The sequence below is a fragment of the Triturus cristatus genome, chromosome 3_2 (assembly GCF_964204655.1).
Source record: "Triturus cristatus chromosome 3_2, aTriCri1.1, whole genome shotgun sequence".
In the NCBI taxonomy this organism is placed as follows: Eukaryota; Metazoa; Chordata; class Amphibia; order Caudata; family Salamandridae; genus Triturus; species Triturus cristatus.
Genome location: NC_140584.1, coordinates 1,171,378,237 through 1,171,403,482, shown reverse-complemented (window position 1 = coordinate 1,171,403,482; position 25,246 = coordinate 1,171,378,237). Strand labels below are relative to the sequence as shown.

General features: G+C 46.7%; 1 protein-coding gene across 3 annotated transcripts in view; it reads right to left on the bottom strand.

Moving 5' to 3' along the window:
* The window catches only part of WNT6 (Wnt family member 6), a 584,989-nt gene that overhangs the window by 320,464 nt on the left and 239,279 nt on the right, over positions 1-25,246 (bottom strand). The window contains exon 1 of one of the 3 annotated variants that reach the window (XM_085650055.1): positions 11,323-11,443. The exons of the other annotated variants lie outside the window; for them this stretch is intronic. Coding sequence (XP_085506181.1) covers positions 11,323-11,330 — 8 coding nt within the window. The 5' untranslated portion in view covers positions 11,331-11,443. Of the gene's footprint in view, positions 1-11,322; positions 11,444-25,246 lie in introns of those variants that run through there. 3 annotated transcript variants of the gene reach the window in all.

Sequence of the window (25,246 nt, the reverse complement as noted above, 5' to 3'; positions counted from 1 at the left end):
GATTGAGACCCCACGAAATTGTAATGGGGAGGGCAATGAGACATGTTTTCATTCCTGTCAACAAACTATTGCCTATATCTGATGACTAGGTGTTGGATTATTGCAAGGGGTTGGCTGATTCCGTTCATTCTGTGTTTCATCAGGTTGGACCGGATGCAACCACTCTTGAAAAGAAGCCAGCTCATGATTTAAGTGCAGGAGACTGGGTAAGAGCTAAAGTGCACAGAAGAAGAAATTGTCTGGTCCCACGGTGGGGAAAAGCATGTCAAGTAATCTTGACCACAACGACAGCTGTGAAATGTGCCAGAGTGATGAATTGGATTCATGCGAGTCATACCTTGCGAATTCCTAATCCAGTGAATAATCCTGAAGAGGACTACTTGGAAGAATCTGATACCAGTTCCGAGTCAGATTCAGAAGAAGCAAGAACAAGACCAACTCCTGCCAGGGGGGAGTTAGAATCAAGTCCAGTTATAGCACCAGAGAATCTACCATTAAGAAGGAGATTGGAGATTTCTGACACTAGCTCATAGTCAGATACTGAACAGGTACAAGTAATGAAAGTGTAAAAGAAAACAGTGAGGAAACTGTCAAGGAAATTCTCGCTAAAGAAGCTCCACATGTAAAAACGAGAGAAATTCCACCTGAGGTCACAGAAGTAGAAGGTGAGGTACTAGATACAGAGAGTAAGGGTAGGATTGTTGCGGAAGACCCCCGAGGAGGTGTAGGGAAACCACACATCCAGGTAGAAAAAGGGACAGTTAGTCAGCAGGAAGATTGCGTGGAAGAAACACAAGGAGGGACAAAATTAGATAGAAAACAGGAAGTTGTGGAGAGAAAATCTACCGAAGGTAAGAGCCAAGGTGGAACTGAATCTGAGGACAGTGAAGAAGAAGTACAAGAAGGTCGGGTTTTTAGGAAAAGAGCATGGAGAACTGAAAGGAGTGAAAAGGGAAGTAAGTTGAAAAGGCCAGCAAAGGAGGAAATTTGGCCAAACAAGGTAAAAAGATTAATATATCGATTGACACGAGTAAAGTCCTCTAGAGCAGAACAAGTGAATGAGGTGTCTAGCCAAGAAAAATCAAAGGACTTTGATCAAACACCCATGGAGAAGGGAAAACGGACTAAGAAACCCAACCAGAAGTATAAGTCACCAGAAAGGACATACGTGGCACTTCCTGAAGTACAAGAGGAAGCAGACAGCCAAGGAAGTCTAGATGTGACTATACCGGAAGTGGTTGAGGAAATCAAAGATTCGGAAATCCTGAGAGTTCTCTTGTCCGACAACGGAGAAGAGACGGATGTTCAGGAAATTCTGAACCAGGACTGTGAGAACGAAGAAAAGAGTGATGAAATGGCAGATTGAAGGGATGAAGGTTCCACAGAGAGATTGAATTACTGAGTAAGAGACATACCAGAAAGGAACCAAGTAGGCGCTTAGAGCCTTGGGTTTAGACAAAACTAGTTGTGAGTAGACGAGGCTAAGTCAAAAGACACTGATCATTTCCGAATGGCAAACACAGAAGGTAGAATATGTGCATGTGTGTTCCTTTGAAGATGGTGCAAGGTGTGTTGTTGCTGTACAGGATTACTAATGCTTCTGTGGAGTGTATTAGCTTTAATAGTCTCATTTAAAGTAACGTTCGAAACAATAGAAGTTCATAGTGAGAATAAGACTAATATAGAAATGATTCATGTTACTCATTCAACTAGAGTAATAGATAGAACTGATTTACATAAGGATAGGTCCATAACTGATTTTTCTAACAATGTTTTCTCAAAGTTATTATATGAATACGTAAAGACTATGGATGTGAGAGATTGTTACGTCTGCATGCAGTTACCTGCATCAGTGTTTGAAGGCGTTACGTACCACCACCTTCCCGTGACATATGGAATAACATGTAGTGTATTAGCAAGTTTGTTTTATAAAACAGGGAAACTAGAATATTATTTTTCTGATGTGGTTAACATATTTTCACAAGTACCCGTAGTTCCTGAATTGAATAAGGTAAAACCTGGTAAAGTTTTAGGTGAATTTTTCTTAGAAACTAGAGAATTAACTTTAGAAGCAGTATTTAAAAATAATCTCACTTGTAGTCTGAAGAGGGAAGAAAATACTTTTTTAGATATGGTAGAAGAAAGGAGAATCAAGATGCAAAGGAAGATACCTGAGGGAAAGGGAGAAAAGACGGTCTGGGACGTTGAGAGAGAAAAACATTTGAAAGGAGAAACCAGTCTGGCTATGGCTTTAGATTGGCTTCAGAGATGGAAATTGTGTATTAGAAGAAATGAAACTGTATATGATAACTATTTCATAGGTGCGAGTGAATGCCATGATACGTATAGGATCATGGGGGGATGGGGCTTTAAAGGAGGAAAAGATCCGGTATTCCCTGGATTGTATTTTATCTGTGGAAACAAAGCTTATTATCGATTACCGGACCATTGGTATGGCACATGTTACCTAGGCCTGGTCTTCCCAAAGATATTTCATGTGGGAAGGGGAAAAGATGGTGCTCATGAGATAGGTAGACAACTAACACGTAGAAGGAGGGAAAGTTGGTCAGAAATTGTAGGGTATATTTTTGGAGCACTGATACCAGCTGTTGGAATATCTCTGAATGCACACAAAATTAGAAAATTGTCTACAGCAGTGGATCGATTATCGACAAGCACTGCTGGAGGGTTTTTATTAGTAAATACAGAAATGGTTGCCATGCGAGCCATGGTGATGCAGAATCGACTTGCCCTTGATATTATTTTGGCCAAAGAGGGAGGAGTTTGTGGAATGTTGAAGGTGCAACAATGTTGTACTTATATTCCTGACGAGAGTCATGATTTAAAGAAATATATTTGAAATATTACGGACTTGCATGAGGAGATTGTTCCATTGGAGGTAGAAGGTGTATGGGAGAAAATTGGGAAAGGTTTTTCTACTATTAAAAGCTTTTTAATAAAGCTAGGTAGTTCATTTATTGGTAAGATTCTAATTCCAGTAACCTGTGTGATATTATTAGTATTTATTCTGAGGTTAGGATGTTTATTTACCAAAAGAAGAAAATTACAAAATAACATAAAAAGAGAAGTTGCTAAGAAAAGAGAGAAAGAAAGAAAGGAAAGAGAAATGGGACACATAGAACTAGAAGAATGGAAAGAGAATATGTATAAGAACACAAGAGAGGAGGAGACAGGGGGAAAACATTGATGTGACATAAGACTTAAGAGAACTGAATTCATTTCTATAAAAAAAATATATCAAAATTTAGGGGAATTTGTGGTGATATAAAAAAATCACCAAAGGGGGATTGATGGAACAGGTAAAACAAAATGTTGTATACCTTCTCTATTTTTCATGAAAATACTAATGACGTAATCAATTTACATATTAACCTATATTTACTGTGTGCTGTGGTATACTAATCAATAAAGCGCACTTTGATAAACATGAATTTCACGCGGGACTAATTGCTATTTGCATGGCAGAATAACTTTATTGACTAATTGTGGTACGCATATTAACAATAGAAGGTGTGGTGATAGAAATTGCATGATTTGTGTTGCTTTTGTGACGTTTTGCGTTCCTGCTGGGACCAAATGGTGAGTATTATTGCTTTTTAAATGTCGCTATAAGCTAGGAAAATACTAATATATAATGGGATTAGTGTGGGTTTAAACATTAGAATCGTCAATTCCGTATATTAATTATGTTTTATGTTTGTTTTGCTTAAGTTGGCATTCGGGCCTACCAGGCCATGTTATTCAAAATGGAGTTCGGAAGTGGCCACCGTCCTGTGAGCACGATGTCTACTGCGCAGACTCGAATGGCTCCAAAGATCTCCAGGCATCCTCAATTCAGAGCGCAGTGTTCCTTGTCAAGGATAGGAACATGGAGGACTCTCAGATTTCAGTCAGTGTAAATGACTCGAAGGAACAATGGCCACCTATAACGGAAAGCCAATGTGTTGATACATTGGATCCTTTCACATGAGAACTGCATGACCTAAGGGAATGACATAGCAAATCTTATGAGAACACCGGACTAAGAGAAATAGAAAATTAGATTGTAACTTTAAGGGGTTCAACCAATCCCAAAATGTTCCCTATTCAGTAAATGTTACATGTTTCCCAGAATTTGTTATAAAAGGATAGTAGAATAGAGAGAGAAGTAGTACGTTCCGGAGGGAGAGTGTGCGTTCCGGAGGGGTATCCCGAATTTGCGTGATCAACTTGCTTGCACGATTGCTTGGTCCTTTGGATATCTTTGGGACTGTGCAGTGCTGAGCAAAGGAACTTTTCGGACTTTTTTAAATCTTGGCCTGCATTCGATTGGGACGATTTATCAAAAGAAATTTGAATTGTGCAGACCTAACAGAATTAGATAAAAGACCCAGATAGCAAGAATAGGTAAATATAAATGTCATGCTAAATTGTGTTGGTTAATTAAATTGGAACTTTGTTGACCGAAATGCTAAATTATGCAACTAAAAGCAATTAAGTAGATAAACTGAACATTGATTAACAGAGAATGAGTTTGTGGTTCTTTAAATAGGGCACTGAATACGAATTCCGAAGCTTTAATGTGTTTTAGCTGGTTCTAAATCACCATCAACCAATCCAACTAATTGGTCCATCGACCAAGTGGTGGAGTGCCTTGATGTTAAGGTTAGGATTCTATGGTTATTGATGTATATATGTAGATATTATAACAAATGTCCTTCCTTATAGGTAATAAGGTACCCCCCCACATGTCCAGTGGATTCATAATCCTCCTGTGTGCAGATTTGGAGTGAGACGTATGAGTGTTGGTGTTATGGGCCCCACCAATGAATGTGTATGTGAATGAGTAAGTACGGTGACGGATCTGTGACGCAGGGAGGATATGTAAATTTGCCCCTTCCCGCTGGATCACATATACAAAGTAGAAAAAAAAAATCCCCTGACATATGCACTAGAAAAGCGCACAAACACTGTAATAGCAAACCCTGCAGAAGAGGAAATTTGAGATTTGTACGGTAAAGTAATACACTGTATGCACAAACACACGGCGAACAAATATTACAGGGGCACAATCCCAGGTAGAATGCAAAAGGAACAATAAGTTGAAGTCCCCAACTGCACTCAGCCTCCCGCTTCCGAAAGTACTTCAAGTGTGCTCCAACGCTTCCAACGACAACATGGAGGTAGTAATAAAAGTACGGGAATTTCAATGTGAAGACACATGTGCTTTTATCAAATTGGACATATTTCTTGAGCGGAGAAGACGAGTACCAAGAACAACCGACGTGCCCAGTCTTTGTGTACCAGTACCTTAATAGAAATAATCCAAAAGTTGGTCGCACTCTGCTCGTCACACCAGCAAGTAGCCCCAAGGAACTGTGGTAGATGTAGTGGTGACGGCGAGTACGCCTATGCCACGATGTATGTAGAAAAGTATGTGTATGCACTAGCCATCCCTGGACACGTGTTTCGAGGTAGTTGCCTCTCGTCAGCAGGGAGCAGGTCAGTGTAAAGGGGTGCCGTGTGGACTGCCAAAATGTAATTAAAACAGGTGAAGTACCTCTCATGGCGCGCAGGTGCAGGTCCAAGGCTCGTCGGCCCGTTGGCTCAAGGGAGCCGTAATAAATGATCCAAAAGTTGGTCGCACTCTGCTCGTCACACCAGCAAGTAGCCCCAAGGAACTGTGGTAGATGAAGTGGCGACGGCGAGTACGCCTATGCCACGATGTATGTAGAAAAGTATGTGTATGCATTAGCCATCCCTGGACACGTGTTTCGAGGTAGTTGCCTCTCGTCAGCAGGGAGCAGGTCAGTGTAAAGGAGTGCCACGTGGACTGCCAAAATGTAATTAAAACAGGTGAAGTACCTCTCATGGCGCGCAGGTGCAGGTCCAAGGCTCGTCAGCCAGTTGGCTCAAGGGAGCCGTAATAAATGATCCAAAAGTTGGTCGCACTCTGCTCGTCACACCAGCAAGTAGCCCCAACGAACTGTGGTAGATGTAGTGGCGACGGCGAGTACGCCTATGCCACGATGTATGTAGAAAAGTATGTGTATGCATTAGCCATCCCTGGACACGTGTTTCGAGGTAGTTGCCTCTCGTCAGCAGGGAGCAGGTCAGTGTAAAGGGGTGCCGCGTGGACTGCCAAAATGTAATTAAAACAGGTGAAGTACCTCTCATGGCGCGCAGGTGCAGGTCCAAGGCTCGTCAGCCCGTTGGCTCAAGGGAGCCGTAATAAATGATCCAAAAGTTGGTCGCACTCTGCTCTTCACACCAGCAAGTAGCCCCAAGGAACTGTGGTAGATGTAGTGGCGACGGCGAGTACGCCTATGCCACGATGTATGTAGAAAAGTATGTGTATGCATTAGCCATCCCTGGACACGTGTTTCGAGGTAGTTGCCTCTCGTCAGCAGGGAGCAGGTCAGTGTAAAGGGGTGCCGCGTGGACTGCCAAAATGTAATTAAAACAGGTGAAGTACCTCTCATGGCGCGCAGGTGCAGGTCCAAGGCTCGTCAGCCCGTTGGCTCAAGGGAGCCGTAATAAATGATCCAAAAGTTGGTCGCACTCTGCTCGTCACACCAGCAACTAGCCCCAAGGAACTGTGGTAGATGTAGTGGCGACGGCGAGTACGCCTATGCCACGATGTATGTAGAAAAGTATGTGTATGCATTAGCCATCCCTGGACACGTGTTTCGAGGTAGTTGCCTCTCGTCAGCAGGGAGCAGGTCAGTGTAAAGGGGTGCCGCGTGGACTGCCAAAATGTAACTAAAACAGGTGAAGTACCTCTCATGGCGCGCAGGTGCAGGTCCAAGGCTCGTCAGCCCGTTGGCTCAAGGGAGCCGTAATAAATGATCCAAAATTTGGTCGCACTCTGCTCGTCACACCAGCAAGTAGCCCCAAGGAACTGTGGTAGATGTAGTGGCGACGGCGAGTACGCCTATGCCACGATGTATGTAGAAAAGTATGTGTATGCATTAGCCATCCCTGGACACGTGTTTCGAGGTAGTTGCCTCTCGTCAGCAGGGAGCAGGTCAGTGTAAAGGGGTGCCGCGTGGACTGCCAAAATGTAATTAAAACAGGTGAAGTACCTCTCATGGCGCGCAGGTGCAGGTCCAAGGCTCGTCGGCCCGTTGGCTCAAGGGAGCCGTAATAAATGATCCAAAAGTTGGTCGCACTCTGCTCGTCACACCAGCAAGTAGCCCCAAGGAACTGTGGTAGATGTAGTGGCGACGGCGAGTACGCCTATGCCACGATGTATGTAGAAAAGTATGTGTTTGCATTAGCCATCCCTGGACACGTGTTTTGAGGTAGTTGCCTCTCGTCAGCAGGGAGCAGGTCAGTGTAAAGGGGTGCCGCGTGGACTGCCAAAATGTAATTAAAACAGGTGAAGTACCTCTCATGGCGCGCAGGTGCAGGTCCAAGGCTCGTCAGCCCGTTGGCTCAAGGGAGCCGTAATAAATGATCCAAAAGTTGGTCGCACTCTGCTCGTCACGCCAGCAAGTAGCCCCAAGGAACTGTGGTAGATGTAGTGGCGACGGCGAGTACGCCTATGCCACGATCTATGTAGAAAAGTATGTGTATGCATTAGCCATCCCTGGACACGTGTTTCGAGGTAGTTGCCTCTCGTCAGCAGGGAGCAGGTCAGTGTAAAGGGGTGCCGCGTGGACTGCCAAAATGTAATTAAAACAGGTGAAGTACCTCTCATGGCGCGCAGGTGCAGGTCCAAGGCTCGTCAGCCTGTTGGCTCAAGGGAGCCGTAATAAATGATCCAAAAGTTGGTCGCGCTCTGCTCGTCACACCAGCAAGTAGCCCCAAGGAACTGTGGTAGATGTAGTGGCAACGGCGAGTACGCCTATGCCACGATGTATGTAGAAAAGTATGTGTATGCATTAGCCATCCCTGGACACGTGTTTCAAGGTTGGTTCCGCACCTGCGCGCCGTGAGAGGTATTTTACCTTTAATATTTGGCAGTTCACTTGGCACCCCACATACCTACCTGCTCCCTGCTGACGAGAGGCAATTACCTCAAAACACGTGTCCAGGGATGGCATTATAGTGACATACTCGTGGCATAGGCGTACTCACCGTTGCTACTACATTATCCAGAGTTCTATGGGGCTATTTGCTGGTATGACGAGCAGTGTGCGACCTACTTTGTTTATGTATTTAAGCTCCCTCGAGCGATTTGGGCTGACGAGCCTTGGTTCCGCACCTGCGCGCCGTGAGAGGTATTTTACCTTTAATATTTGGCAGTCTACTTGGCACCCCACATACCTACCTGCTCCCTGCTGACGAGAGGCAATTACCTCGAAACACGTGTCCAGGGATGGCATTATAGTGACATACTCGTGGCATAGGCGTACTCACCGTTGCTACTACATTATCCAGAGTTCTATGGGGCTATTTGCTGGTATGACGAGCAGTGTGTGACCTACTTTGTTTATGTTTTTAAGCTCCCTTGAGCGATTTGGGCTGACGAGCCTTGGTTCCGCACCTGCGCGCCGTGAGAGGTATTTTACCTTTAATATTTGGCAGTCTACTTGGCACCCCACATACCTACCTGCTCCCTGCTGACGAGAGGCAATTACCTCGAAACACGTGTCCAGGGATGGCATTATAGTGACATACTCGTGGCATAGGCGTACTCACCGTTGCTACTACATTATCCAGAGTTCAATGGGGCTATTTGCTGGTATGACGAGCAGTGTGCGACCTACTTTGTTTATGTATTTAAGCTCCCTCGAGCGATTTGGGCTGACGAGCCTTGGTTCCGCACCTGCGCGCCGTGACAGGTATTTTACCTTTAATATTTGGCAGTCTACTTGGCACCCCACATACCTACCTGCTCCCTGCTGACGAGAGGCAATTACCTCGATACACGTGTCCAGGGATGGCATTATAGTGACATACTCGTGGCATAGGTGTACTCACCGTTGCTACTACATTATCCAGAGTTCGATGTGGCTATTTGCTGGTATGACGAGCAGTGTGCGACCTACTTTGTTTATGTATTTAAGCTCCCTCGAGCGATTTGGGCTGACGAGCCTTGTTTCCGCACCTGCGCGCCGTGAGAGGTATTTTACCTTTAATATTTGGCAGTCTACTTGGCACCCCACATACCTACCTGCTCCCTGCTGACGAGAGGCAATTACCTCGAAACACGTGTCCAGGGATGGCATTTTAGTGACATACTCGTGGCATAGGCGTACTCACCGTTGTTACTACATTATCCAGAGTTCTATGGGGCTATTTGCTGGTATGACGAGCAGTGTGCGACCTACTTTGTTTATGTATTTAAGCTCCCTCGAGCGATTTGGGCTGACGAGCCTTGGTTCCGCACCTGCGCGCCGTGAGAGGTATTTTACCTTTAATATTTGGCAGTCTACTTGGCACCCCACATACCTACCTGCTCCCTGCTGACGAGAGGCAATTACCTCGAAACACGTGTCCAGGGTAGGCCTGGGCGGTAAATTCCGTTCCGCTCGCGGAATTTGCGGAATTTGCGTAATTTCGCGTTCCGCGGAGAACGCGAAATTGCTAAAAAGTCTGCTTTCCGCGATTTCGCGAAATTTTTGCTTGTTCGCGATCTCAAAATGCGTGTTCGCGAGATATTTCTCCCCGAGCACGCAAACAGCAATTGTGAACAGGAAAAAAGCATCGCGAACAAGCAATTCCGCGTGTTCGCGGAATTTCTGCGTGTTCGCGGAGATTTTTTACCGTTTCGCGGAGATTTGCGTAACGCGATTCCGCAAATTCCGCCCACCCCTAGTCCAGGGATGGCATTATAGTGACATACTTGTGGCATAGGCGTACTCACCGTTGCTACTACATTTTCCAGAGTTCTATGGGGCTATTTGCTGGTATGACGAGCAGTGTGCGACCTACTTTCTTTATGTATTTAAGCTCCCTCGAGCGATTTGGGCTGACGAGCCTTGTTTCCGCACCTGCGCGCCATGAGAGGTATTTTACCTTTAATATTTGGCAGTCTACTTGGCACCCCACATACCTACCTGCTCCCTGCTGACCAGAGGCAATTACCTCGAAACACGTGTCCAGGGATGGCATTATAGTGACATACTCGTGGCATAGGCGTACTCACCGTTGCTACTACATTATCCAGAGTTCTATGGGGCTAGTTGCTGGTATGACGAGCAGTGTGCGACCTACTTTGTTTAAGTATTTAAGCTCCCTCGAGCGATTTGGGCTGACGAGCCTTGGTTCCGCACCTGCGCGACGTGAGAGGTATTTTACCTTTAATATTTGGCAGTCTACTTGGCACCCCACATACCTACCTGCTCCCTGCTGACGAGAAGCAATTACCTCGAAACACGTGTCCAGGGATGGCATTATAGTGACATACTCGTGGCATAGGCGTACTCACCGTTGTTACTACATTATCCAGAGTTCTATGGGGCTATTTGCTGGTATGACGAGCAGTGTGCGACCTACTTTGTTTATGTATTTAAGCTCACTCGAGCGATTTGGGCTGACGAGCCTTGGTTCCGCACCTGCGTGCCGTGAGAGGTATTTTACCTTTAATATTTGGCAGTCTACTTGGCACCCCACATACCTACCTGCTCCCTGCTGACGAGAGGCAATTACCTCGAAACACGTGTCCAGGGATGGCATTATAGTGACATACTCGTGGCATAGGCGTACTCACCGTTGCTACTACATTATCCTGAGTTCTATGGGGCTATTTGCTGGTATGACGAGCAGTGTGCGACCTACTTTGTTTATGTATTTAAGCTCCCTCGAGCGATTTGGGCTGACGAGCCTTGGTTCCGCACCTGCGCGCCGTGAGAGGTATTTTACCTTTAATATTTGGCAGTCTACTTGGCACCCCACATACCTACCTGCTCCCTGCTGACCAGAGGCAATTACCTCGAAACACGTGTCCAGGGATGGCATTATAGTGACATACTCGTGGCATAGGCGTACTCACCGTTGCTACTACATTATCCAGAGTTCTATGGGGCTAGTTGCTGGTATGACGAGCAGTGTGCGACCTACTTTGTTTAAGTATTTAAGCTCCCTCGAGCGATTTGGGCTGACGAGCCTTGGTTCCGCACCTGCGCGCCGTGAGAGGTATTTTACCTTTAATATTTGGCAGTCTACTTGGCACCCCACATACCTACCTGCTCCCTGCTGACGAGAGGCAATTACCTCGAAACACATGTCCAGGGATGGCATTATAGTGACATACTCGTGGCATAGGCGTACTCACCGTTGCTACTACATTATCCAGAGTTCTATGGGGCTATTTGCTGGTATGACGAGCAGTGTGCGACCTACTTTGTTTATTTCCTTAATAGAAATACATACGTGGACATCCAGTCGTGAGAAGATAGCTTGAAATTGCAGAACAATCCATGGTGACTTGTACACTGTATTGCACCACACTAAGGCGGCACGCTGACATGGCAGAATGAACTTTACGTGCTTCCTTGACGCTGTGCTGGCTGTCCAAGACGGGGCCGACCAACCTCTGATGAATGCGCGCAAAGACCAATCACAACATGGCGGCACACTGTTACGACTGTGCCGGATGGCTTGCGGTTGCGGCGTGCTGCTAAACATTGGATTGCAGCTCTGTGTGTAAAGTAGACGGAGAGACGTCATAGTATTGACCAGGAGATCACCGCATAACTCAAAGAAGAATATAATGGCGCGGGCCGTACCTGATACGTGCCTAGTTTAAACTGCCCCGCAACGGTTGAACTGTAAGTGAAGGCACTTGTAGTTCATAATAAAAAAGTAAAATCACAAACTGTACAACCGCTTCCTGGTAAACTCTGCACGACTGCCGCACACATAGCTTGTTAAGCACAGCTAGGCTCAGAAATCAATGGTGGTAATAAAACTACTAGTCGATGTTTTGACAGTGGATTTCATATCTATATTATATATCATATATTAATTACTGCATGCTCTGTTGTGCCAAAGGAAAACTCGATGCAGGAGAGTGATAAACTGCAGAAACCCTTCAGTAGTGGGGTGAAGAAACAACGAGTCGAGATTCAGCAGCACCAAGATAGTTAAACCAGACACTGTAGCTAATGTACAGCTGAAGAGTAGACCTGTGGGCAGGTACCCTCGAAAGTCCAAGTAATTGGAAAAAGTCAATAAACTTGAAGGTGCAGCAAATATAGAAAGTGCAGAATTGTAGAACAGTGCAGAACACTTTAAACGGGACTGGCATTTAGATAATCTCCTTCAAAGCTTGGCTAGCGCACACATGAAACAGCACACTTCTTTACCAGACAGTGTATACGACGCTGTGTGGCACTGAAGACAGAAATACAGGCTTACTCTCACTGAAGGCACAGACAGGACACAGATGTTGTTGAACGGCAGGCTTACCCTCACAAAAGCCACAGCAGAGAAATGCAGAAAAGATGGGGAGTAAACACCCAAAACTGAAAGTTCGTGAAGTAGCACTTCTCAAGACGCACAGGAACAATTGGCAGACTGCTGTGGGCGACCGATGTAGAGGTCACTGGTGGGGTCAGGGATGCCAGTTGCCTTAGCTTAACTTGAAAGGTTTGAGGTTTGATGAGGTGACAGACGCAGGTTCGCTTTAAGATCGTTGCCAAAAATTGTAGTGATCAAGTCCACGCAGGTAGAGGTGGTTCAGATAGGTTTATTCAGGATAGTTACAAGATCACCATCAGGACCAGATCAAGACCCCACCAGGGGCAGCCAGCATGCTGCTCAGCCCAGCCAACTGTGTGTATTTGACTCCCAACATTTCATTACAGCAAGATTCCATTGGCAGTGCAAGATTAACATTAGAGTCAAGATACAGCACAAAGTAAAAGCGAGAGCTGAAATAATCATGCTCTGATTATATGACTCTCTATGGTAACTCCATCCTCATCCATAACTAAGGTGGCATCACCTATCTATAGTACACATTGGTTCCTGCTACCCCTATCTGAACCATACCCACTGTTGTGAGCAGGGGCGTAGCTTCTGGGGGATTTTAGGGGTGTTACACCCCCTAATAAATGTATTTTTTGCTAAATAGTTGGGTATGGTGAAGTGTCTGTGGGATGTTAACAGTAATTTGTACCTACATAGACAAAAACCACACACACTTTTCCCTCTCTGTTTTGAAAGTCTTCCACAATGTAGGTTATTTTTCAAAATAATGGGGCATATTTGCCAGCCCCTAATGCCACCGGATCGTCACTTTTTTTGATGCTCCGGTAGCATTACGCCATTCCCCATATTTACAAAGTGGCGCTGTGCCACTTTAAAAAAAAATAATAATCTTTATTCGTTTTCAGAAATTATACAAGGAAACCATAGCAGTAATTATGCATGTGGTTACATAAACAGATATACTAGCAGTGTTGTTGAGGTGCTAAACAATGATGCAGATCATATTTCACTGTTCGACAATAACAATTTTACTCCGCAGTTCCATATTTTAGTCATTACAATAATAACAGTAACAAAAATATCTGTTCTAGGGATTCCGTCTGTGTCTATCGTCTATTCCGACATTTATATTAGCCGCGGGTGTGCAAGTATATTCGATTGAGTATGTATTTAAGGTGGCTCCGAGGGGGAGACCCTGCCCTTCATGACAGTATACATATAATTACCTCCAATTGCTTATCTGGTGTCATGTGCACAGTGAGCGGGTGATTGCTCCATATGCTTGTAGGTGTAATACGGTGTCCAGGGAGTAGGAAACCTTGGAATATGCTAAGTTGTAGCTGGGGTACTAGTGCTCAATTTTGCTTCAGTGGTGGTTAGGTAAACTCGCCATCGCACTGGATTATTTGATGGTGGTTGCCCTGAGGCGCAGGCCTGTTGGGACTCTGCCATAAGTGCCCTACAAAGGTCTAGAAGCCATGTATGGGCTCTGGGGCCCACTGCCAACTTCCAAGGCATAGCAACTCTGTGTTTTGCCTATCCCAGCCCTAAGTCCACAAACATATTATGGTTTCTGAATGGGCATTGCGTTTTGTTATTCCTAACAGGAAATGTTGACCCTGGGCTTCTATCGGGGTGTCCACTGCGTCTGTTAGCGTCCCGGCCACCTCGTTCCAGAATGTCCATATACGGGGGCAAGTCAACACTATGTGAGGGAAGGTGGCATCAGTGGCTAGACATCTAGGGCATGTGTCAGAGGATGTGGGATACATGCGTGCCAATCTGTGTGGAGTGAGGTACGTGTGATGGTGATAGTTAAATTGTGTGTACTTCAGCCTGGCATTCATAGATATAGAATCGATATGTCCCACGCATTGTGTCCACTGCTTATCCGTAATACTGATAGACAGCGCTGTGTCCCAGTATTCACATAATGGCACTAGCAAAGGCGCTGGATCAGCCCTAAGGGAATTGTAAATCGTTTGTGTGTGTATTGCCTCATGTCTGGAAAAATTGCTCTGACCCTGGTAATATACCAAAGTCATCTATTAACTTCGTAAAGTTGCATCGTTTTGAGTCTGTAAATAGGTCCCCTCATATTTCAAGCCCAGCCGCACCCCAGGTTTCAAGTTCAGGGCGCTTATGACAAGTATAAGGAGGCAGGGAGTAATTCTGGAAGGAATATTGGGAGCATATGGTGCGGACTGATCGTGCAGTAGGACATACTTCCACCAGCAGCGTCTAGCTGCCAACTTTAAAATGTTGCCCTGTGTTTTTTGGCAGTGAGGTTTCGAAGCCTGACAGCCATTCCAGCAGGTGTGGCTGCCGTAAGGTCACCACCCAAGAGTCTAACTCAGCTCGGTTGCAGCTTGCAAGCCACATTTTGGGCCATTGTAATTGTGCGGCTGCATAATAGTGTTCGTAATCCGTTGCCCCCAATCCTCCCTCAGATATAGCCAGGTATAATATCTGAAGTGCCACCCTGGGTCTGGAGCCTCCCCAAATCAGAGAAACCAAGAGTGATTGTAGGTCTTTAAAGAACCTGTGTGGTAGCGTTTATGGAAGCACAGAGAAAAAATACAAAAGTCTAGGGAGTAAGAGCATCTTAGAGATAGCAATCCGCCCCATAGGAGAAATCTCGTCCAGAATTGGAGAGCAGCTCGGGCTCTGGTGACCGCCTTTCCCATATTACCTACTATCATATCTGTCTGAGAGTGGTAGATTTGTACCCCCAGATCTCTAAAGGTTTTGTAAGCCCAAGTGAGTTGAGTGTTAGGTAAATTAAGTCTTGGTTCCAAGGCCAGGGGTCTCATAGGGAATACCACTGATTTAGACAAGTTAACTTTGAGGCCACATATTTGGGCCTTGTCGTCTAGTATTGTCATTAGTTCTTGCAGAACTATAAAGCTACCTTGGAGATAGATTAATGCGTTGTCTGCGTAAAGATAGACTATGTGCCACTGCTCATATGCGCAAATACTCCAGTCTATAACACAACAGCGTAGTCTACCCACCAAAGGCTCCCATTACCAGCGTGAAAAGGATGGGCGATAAGGGGCTTCCCTGTCTAGAACCGTGCCCTAAGCCTAGAAAAAGAAGAGACAATGCGGCCCATCTTGACACTGGCCTGTGGTTTTGCATACAGTACCCTCACCCATTTTAGAAAGTTAGGGCCCATTCCAAAGCCTGCTAACACAGTTAGCAGGTACTGCCTACTCAGGGTGTGAAATGCTTTCTCAATATCTAGTACCGCTATCCACGGCAGATCTGTTTCTGTCCTGGCCCACTCTAGTAATTTAAAAAGCCGGCGTAAATTCATCCCCGGTGTTTCTCCCTGGGATGAACCCACTCTGGTAGTCATGCACCAATGTTTGCACTATGTCTACTAACCTGTTGGCAAATATCTTGCGCAGGATTTTGTAATCCGAGTTCAGTCATGATAGAGGGAGGTAAGAGCCCATTTAGAGTGGGTCTCTGCCTGGTTTTGGTAAAACGACCAGCACCGCTTCCCTTAGTGAAGGCAGTAGCTCCCCAGCTCAAATGCCTCCCCATATACTGCACATAGCCTCAGGCTAAGTTATTCAGAGTAGGTTGAATAGAATTGCGAAGGCCATCCATCTGCCCCTGGGGCCTTGCCCGTGGCCAAATATTACATGGTGTCAGAGACCTCGTCTACCGATATAGGGGCCTCTAGCAATTCATATTGGTCTTGCGTAATCTGTGGGAGATTAATTTGCGACAAGAACTGTTGAATGGTCAAGGGATCATCAAGGTCAGGAGCTTTGTAGAGTTGTGTAGTATTTGAGAAAAGAATCATTGATCCTCTCTTGTGTATTCACCAAATTGCCATCAGAGGTGTGTATTGCCGTGATGGGGGGCTGCGAGGCGCGGGTTTTTAACTACCAAGCCAGCATCTTGCCCGCCTTGTCTCCCTCCCTATGTTGTCAGGCTAGGTATTGCCTGTAGTCTAAGGTGCAGAGGCTGTCCAGAGTCTCCTTGTAAGCTAGATGAAACTTAGCCAATACAGGGGTCTGTGGGAGAGAGTTGTTCGCACCGCTGTATTTCCAACTCGTGGCATTGGAGCTCTTTCGTGAGTGCCATACGAGAGCCGTAAACTGCTTTAATCACCTGTCCACGGAGAACAGTCTTGAATGCGTCCTATTCAATGCCTGTATGGAAGGCAGAGCCCACGTTTGTTTGAAAGTATGCATCAATAGATTGTGTTATGAGTGCGCTTAATGTTGCATCTTTGAGTGTCATGTCGAGATGCTAGTTTTATGTGTTCCCCATGACAATTGTAGCTGTAGCGGGCTGTGATCTGATATCGTGCGAGCTAAATACCCTGCCTGTGATACCCTCATTATGGCATTCTCAGAGCAGTATATGGCTTCTATCCTAGTGTGCAGCTAGTGTATTTTGGAATAGCGTGATGTAGGATGAGTGCTGCGCCAAGCTTCAGTAACTAGCATGTTGTTGATTCAGTCCTCATGTTGTGTCAGGGCAATGGATTGCACTCCTGGGAGTTGCGGGCATGAGTGATCTAATACCAGATCAGATACGCAGTTATAGTCTCCCTCCGCAGTATGTTGGTGCTTTTGGATCTCTGAGTAGTGATTTGTTGCAAAGACTGTAGAAATAACGCCTTTCTTGAGTTTGGTGCATACAGCAAGAGTAAGGCCAGTGGGGAGCTGTCTAAAAGTCCCTTCAAAATCGTATAGCAGCCATCTGGGTCTACCCCGGCATGCGATATCTGTAGGGGGTGTATAAGGCGCTATTCAGATTAGGGTGCCCCTGGCATAGCCGGAGTATGTGATGCCTATCACCGTGCCTCTCTAGAGCTTGCGTAAGGATGTGAGGGTTTGTGCGGTGAGGTGAGTTTCCTGGATGAATGCTATTGTGAGCTTGTGGCTTCGCAAGTATTGGTACACCTTATGGCGTCAAACACAGCCAGCTAGGCCTCGAACATTCCAGGTTGTCAGAAGATAATTAGTACCTATTGTCATTTGTGTCAGTACCCGAGAGTGAAAAACACACATGGCCCCCGATTGCTCTCAAAGACGAACAGCGTGTCTCCTCTGTGACCACCCCCTTGATGCTGGTGTGGCTAACCTAGGCTTGGTTTGCATGTTGTGTAGTATAACGGAACAGACAGACCTCGATAAATATGTGTAATACCTAACTCCCCACCCCAGGCCGACTTGCCAACGGGCAATAGGCCATCTGCACTGAGATGCAATTGAACAAAAAAACTATAATTAATGTAAAGTAAGGACAAAAGAGTAAGTATTCAGCTAAGAATAGTTCGTAAAGAGAAAATATCAATTGAGCAGAGAAAAGAAAAGACAAAAACATATGGATGCTATATCATACACTTATCGTGCGTGAGGGTGCAGCTATTCTTCATTGCCAGCTGCATAAGGGCCGCCTTAACAGTTCGTGCCTGCCACAGTTGTGGTGTAATCCGACAATTGTTGCACACAGTCCATTATCTTGATTCCCATGGTTATAGTGTATTCGTGCCCTTCTGTTGGGAAGTTTTGAGTTGCTCGACAGGAGGACACCGAAGCTCGTCGGCTGTTTGCTGGATAACTATCGGAGCCCCCTCTATCAGCGCTGCTTGTTGTGTGTCTGTCAGCTGAAGTGTTTGGTCTATGATTGCATCCTAGTCAGGCTCAGATCTTGAGCGGGGTGTGGAATGGCCAGGATGTTCCGCCTGTTTAATAGCTTGTTCCTGTTCCATTGCTGCCTGGACTTAGGACTGGCGCGGTGCTCGCCCTCTGCAACGGAATCTGTGTGTGCCTGCGGTTCGCCATGGTTGACGAGAATCTGACGAGGGTGTACCCGGGGCTTGTGCAAACCCACTCTGGTCAATCCAGGACTAGGCCTCTACGGGAGTGGAGCAAAGGACACTGCTGTCATTATGCTGGATGCGCAACTTCGCAGGATATTGCAGCAAGTATTGAATATCATGCTCGCTGAGCAATTCTTTACTCGACTCACCACGGGCCGCGGGCCCTTGTCACTTGGAGGATATGGTCCCTATCCCAGTAATTGAATAATCTGGCGGTCACTGGTCTAGGTGGATTGCCTGGACGGGGGGAGCAGGGGGGGCACCCGGTACTCTGTGTGCCCGTTCAACTGAGAAGAATTTGCCACCGAGGACTTCCGTGGCGAACCATTTCTCTAGGTACAGCTGCATGCTTTGGCCTTCTATCCGTTCCGGTAGGCCCACTACGCCAACGTTGTTTCTCCAAGATCTACCTTCCTGATCCTCTGCCCGGCTCTTCAGATACCTCTTTTTGGAGGGACCTGATTTAGTCTGTGGCTGTTGACACAGTGGGTCATACGGTTGCCAATGACGACTCTTTTTCCTTTACTCTGTCCTTAAGTTTCTTGTGATCCTCGCGTAGGAATCCCATTTCGGTACAAAGCAAGTCTATTGTGGGATCCAGTGTGGACTTAATATCTAGTATCGCCGCAATTAACTCGTCAAATTGATGAGGCTGGTCAACGTGTCCTACGGGTATCATGGCCGTTGTTTGCACACGGTTCTCTGTGCTAGGCACCACTGGTGTCTGTGAGTGCGATATATCTGTTTTTAGCAATCCCATTTTGTGGCTGTATATTGAGACGTGGAATACACTGGAAATATCACTGCTGTCAATGGTCACCCAGGAGCACTGTGGATGTCTCGCCTTTATGCAGGTATGCGTAGGGCTGGCATTTCCCTGAAAGCCTCTGCATGGGAGGCAGAGATCCTCCTATCGTGGTGATAGTAATCTGGACACTCTAGGGTGCACTGGGCTTGTTAGGAGATTGCTGAGGGGAACATCACCGTCAGCAGTTTATATGTATCTCATCCGGTTACGACGTGGTGGGTCCCAATGGCCAGTGACTGAGGGTGTAGTGTTAGCAAGGGGACCAGGTAGACAAACCGGCAAGAGTACCGAAATGTGCCATGCACCTAACAGTGAGCATGCAACCTTGGGCGCTGAGTGACGCTTGGACTCAAGATAGCAATTGTACAATGTCTCTGTGACGAGGGGCTCTTATCCTCGCCCAGTAATTGGTGGATTTTGGTGTTCCGGGTTGCTCCCCTGCTTGCACGCAACACTAACCTCCGGGACTTCCCACCCAGGAGGTTCTGGGGATAACTATATGCATTCGTGGCCATGCCGGAGATATTAATTGATAGACCCATTGCACGTATATGCCCATATATTCCAAGTCACATTGTGGCTTTCATAGGCATATTAATTGCACCCGAAGTCTGGAGGCAACGGGGGACGGAGGGGTTTGTGTGTGTGCTTGGCTCCAGTCTTCGCACCCTCGGCACAGGCAGCAGTCAAGTGTCCAGACAATGGAGCTCTGCACAGGCTTCTACCTGGGATTCTGCACAGCCCGTCTCCAGGTATCTGGCAGCAGAGGGAAAACTGTCCACTTGCCCTTTCAATAATAGTGAACTGTTCACATACTTCATCTGCTGCACCACCTTCGCATTTGGCACAGCGCAGGGCAATGGGCGCTCAATGCACTCACCTCCTCTGAGTACCCTAGTAAGGAGGCACAGAGGTACCATCGAAGTTGCGGGTTACCGTGCAGCAGGCGTCCAGGCCCTCTTTCACTGGCCTCTGGGGGGTCCGTGTGTATCCTCTGTATCCCCAGGGGCGAACATCCCCCGCTTCCGAGGAGGCACCTCTGTTGTGCCCCATAGTGGAAGGGCGACCCCCTCCCCCCGAAGCACGGGCGTGATTGAGCCGAGTGCGCCGCCTCGAGTGAACGGTCAATGATGCAGCCGAGCGCAGCATCACACTTCAGTCGTAGGCCACGCTGACCTAGGCCCCGTTGTAGTAATCACGCTACATATAGTCGATGTAATGTACAGCGTTTATTAACTGTCTGTCTCCACAGCTTCCAGGAACCAACTGGTCCACCTGGTGATTCAAAGCACAACACTCCATCACCATGACACTGACATCACAGTGATCATGGAGAAGGGAATGTACATAGAATATACAACAAGATAGAGAAGAGACTACTACAACATCTCCCATCTCTCTACAACATCCAAAACACATGAAGAATAAATATGAAACATGTGAGACAAACTTACAACAAAAATAACAATAAAATAATACTTCCTAAATGTAGAGAAAAAGTAAATATAAGAAATCCATAGCAAATAAAAATCACTTAAACACAGATAACTTAAACTAAAGATCTAAACGATTAGGTGGAACACTAGTTCTATTGCTTCTCCGAGGAGGAACATATTTCAGCACATAAGACTCTTTCCTCTGTTCCACCCTTTCCTTCGGAGAAACACTAACCTTGGATTGAACTTGGCTCAAGTTACCTGACTCTAAACCCAACTGTGTCACCACCTTCACCGGTACCTTATATACTCTAGAGAGGTTCCACCAATTTTTCCCATTAACTCTTATGGCAAAACGTGAAATGGCATCTACTCTAAGTGGTGGACCAAACTTAGATAATCCCTTAGGAACATTGTACTGCTCGATTTTCCCGGCCCTATTGTGTTGATGGGTGATTAGGGTGACTTCAGTCTCTCTAACATTCAAGCCTAAGGGTTAGAGTAGTGAATGAAGTCTATTTTCTAGGCACTTCGACATGATCCTGTGTTCTTCCCCATAGATCAGGGCCTGCACATATATCCTAGGGGATAGATTCGTTAGTCTTAGGGATAGCCTGCCCTGTAGTGAGGGTATTTCATGGAGCCGTGCTGAATTCAGGCCTGGTAGGCCTCAAACGGGGGAGACTCCATCTTTCTTTCTGTTCCAGCAGCTTGAGATGCTTCTAGGTTAAAGGGGATGTTTTAGTTATGAGGTGTTATTCGCTTGGAGAGAACCGGTTCAGACCAGCCCTTATCGAAGGATTGTATTTTTCTTCATGCCGAAGACGCTACATCAGGCCGGCCGGCTGGGAAAGTGTCCTTGGCACGGGGAGGTACAAGAATTTGGTGGGCGGCAGGTTACGGGCTGGAATTTTCCATGAGAAAATGCACCTCTATATTAGTGAAAGTCTGAGGCAGATACTGGCACTTGCTTTTTAGTCCGTAGGCGGCACCTGGCCGTTAAGCAGTAAAGCTACTACTTATTCCAGGGAAGACAGATGACAAACTCGAAGGTGGAGAAAAACCGAGAGATAGATATTCTTCTAACAGAATAGCCAAAGAAAAGAGAGTAGCCGATGAGGAAGAGGTCCCAGTGACTCGGAGAAGGAAAAGGGAGTAGATCCGTGACTGCGGAGGTGTGACTTCCAGGCGAAGCCGAGGCACAGACGAGAAGGGAACCTAGATGACCATTGAGTGCAGGCTACATACGACCAAGGTGATGTCAACCCCTTTATTATTAGAGTGTACAACTTAATCTATCGCTTTTCTTTGCAGGTCATATGTAATATGTATTATGTTCTGTGAGCGTGTATGTAGTGACTAAATAAAGTATCCAGTTTGTAGTGAATCAACATGTACTGCGTGTTCTTGTATAAGAGGGTAGCCTATTCTTCTAGTCAGTTGTGACTTGATATGAACAGATGTTAATCCTGATCAGGTAAGTGGTAACTGAATAAGGGAGAAAGGAGCCCCTCGAACTGGGGAACAGGTTGTGCTCAACTAGCAGTCTTTGTGTGATCTGATACATAGTAACACTGGTTCCCTTGTTGTATGTCATGGTAATTATAGGATGAACTTGTGAAGGCTGCCGTCTGGGCAGGAAGTCCTGGGTCCATTTGGGACCGCGAGGCTAAGGCTGCCGTCTGGGCAGGAAGTCCTGGGTCCGTTTGGGACCGCGAGGCTGAGGCTGCCGTCTGGGTAGGAAGTCCTGGGTCCGTTTGGGACCGCGAGGCTAAGGCTGCCGTCTGGGCAGGAAGTCCTGGGTCCGTTTGGGACCGCGAGGCTGAGGCTGCCGTCTGGGCAGGAAGTCCTGGGTCCGTTTGGGACCGCGAGGCTGAGGCTGCCGTCTGGGTAGGAAGTCCTGGGTCCGTTTGGGGCCGCGAGGCTAAGGCTGCCGTCTGGGCAGGAAGTCCTGGGTCCGTTTGGGACCGCGAGGCTGAGGCTGAGGCTGCCGTCTGGGCAGGAAGTCCTGGGTCCGTTTGGGACCGCGAGGCCGCCACTTGTATTATAAGAGGTCTTGATATATATATATATATATATATATAGGAATTCCCTGTCCTTAGGTGGTATATATATATGTGGTTTCTTAGGTGAGGATAGGCCCTAGGGAGGGGGTAACGTTCTGGCTGGGTTAGAGAGGCTCTGTTGAGCGGGTTCTATCTGATCCGAAAACCCAAGCAGAACATTTGGCGTCACGAACCGTTTACGAAACCTGTGTGCGTTGTGATTGTCTTGTGTTTGCTTTCGGCGCGTGCGTGGTTTTGTTTGCATTTTATTTTTGTATACTTCTGTGTATAGTTTTTATTTTTCTTCTTTCTTCTTTTTCTTCTTTTTTCTTTTCCGCGATGTTTTCTAGACGATGTAAATCTACTTTTAAGTTGCCCGTTGATATTCCCGGATGGGATTCAACGCCTTATGAAGCCCTGGCCCGTGAGTGGGCTGATTCTACTGGTTTGAGTGAGAATTGGAATTCTTCTTTGGAGCTGGCGGAGCCGGCTAATGTGATTACTTGTTTGCAGAAGGCACCCATATCGAAGGGTGAAGAGATTCCTATTTTGGGGCGCAGAGGTTGGATTGTTCTGTCTGCGTATCGGATTCTCCATGAGAGATTGTTGAAATTACAGATATCTCTTAAAGATGTGGAAGCGCACTTTGTTGAGATTCAGAATTCTCATACTTTGTTGCGGTGTCAAAATAAGTTGATTGCTGATAAGCTGGAGACTTACCAAACTATTGCCGAAAGGGCGGCTGTGCGAATTGCTCATTATAAATACAAGAACAGGCGCGGTCGGGTTTCGACGCGAAAGGTGCGTCTGGTCGTGGCGAAAGCCGGACTGGATTGGAATCCTGATGAATGGGATGGTAATATCTGGAATTCGAGTGATTCTTGTTCCTCGGGTGAGGAGTCTGCCAAGCGCGAGTCTTCTCGTTCCCGTCATGATTGTAAGTCTGCTTCTCGCACCTCTGCTGGTGCACCCCGTGATTGCGCTCGTTCTTCGGGTGGGATCGATACCTCTTACACTGATTATAATAATACTGGATTTTATACAGCGCGAACAGCTACCTCGCGAGGAGGTGTCCCGGCGCTAGTAGATCACTGATAACCTTAGGCATAAAAATAGGAGAGCTAGCGTGGCTGGGAGAAAAGCCAAGTCTTTAGCAATTTCCTAAAGCAGGGTTCGGAGGGGGCCTGTTGGATAACTTGTGGCAGGGAGTTCCATAAAGCGGAGACGTTGGCTGAAAAGGTCCGACCGCCTAGCCGGGCCTTTTTTGCCCGCGGGATGACCAGTTGGACACGGTCCTTGGATCGTAGTGCACGGCTTTGAAAGTATCTAGGAAGGCGGTTTTTCAGGTATTGTGGGCAGGAGCCATACAGAGATCTGAACGCAAGCGTCAAAGCTTTGAATTTTATCCTGTTGGCTACTGGTAGCCAATGCAGGGTTCGAAGATGCGGAGAGACTGACTGCTTGAAAGGAATTCGCAGTAACAGTCTCGCAGCCGCATTTTGAACTACCTGAAGCCTGTGAGTCAAGTATTTTGGGAGGCCCAGGTATAAACCATTGGCATAGTCCAGCCGTGAGGTGACAGTAGCGTGGACAACCGTTTTTCTACAACTCTCCGGTAAGAGCCTTAGGATTTTTCGGAGGTTTCTCAGCTTGCTAAGACAGCACCCGGCCACTTGTTGGACATGGGATGAAAAGGACATGATATCATCCCATCTCACTCCAAGATTTTTTGCCGAGTGACTTGGTGAAGGGGGCGGGCCCATCTCCGTGGGCCACCAGAGTTCAGGGGCGGGGGGGGGACCCTTGCTGAAGAAGATGACTTCAGTTTTATTGGCATTCAGTTTTAATTTATTAGTGTTCATCCAGTGTGCTATATCCTGGAGACAGCCTTTAAAATTTGAGAAAGAATCATGCGTCATCTCCGAGTATGGAAATACCAACTGGGTGTCGTCGGCATATGAAATTGCCTTGACACCCCAGTTGGCAATTAACGTGAAAAGAGGAGCCAGGTAGATGTTGAACAGAAGGGGGCTGAGGGCCGATCCCTGCGGGACTCCACATCCCAGAATTTTGGGTGTGGAAGAGAACGTCCCAAGTGCTACCTTCTGCGTTCTAAGTGATAGGTAGGAGTTTATCTTCCCTAGTGCTCTGTCCTGAATGCCTATCTCTGCGAGCCGGCTGAGTAAGCTGGCGTGGTCCACCGTGTCGAAGGCGGCCGACAGATCCAGGAGTACCAGCATTGCTGAGTCTCCTGCATCCATCGACCACCTCACTGACTCGGCTACCTCTATGAGCGCTGTTTCTGTGCTGAAACCGGGACGGAAACCCGATTGAGTTTCATGTAGGATGTTATTGGTTTCCACAAATTTACTCAATTGTCGCTGTATAATTTTTTCCAGCATTTTTCCCGGGGCAGCAAGTAGGGATATTGGGCGGAGATTCGTGAGGTCGTCTGGGTCCCCATTGGGTTTCTTCTTTAGGGGTAGAAGAGTAGCATGCTTCCAGACGTCCGGGAAAATGCCCGAAGCAATGGAAGAATTCCAAATACATTGAAGTATCGGGGCTACCGAGTCTGCAATGGCACTCCATAGTTTAGCTGGGCAAGGGTCGTCAGGGGAGCCGGATTTGCATCGGCTAAGTTCTTGCCTTACCTCATTCAGTGGAATATGCATGAACTGGGTAAAAGTCTCTACTAGCTCGCCTTTATTCGTTATGTCCTGCT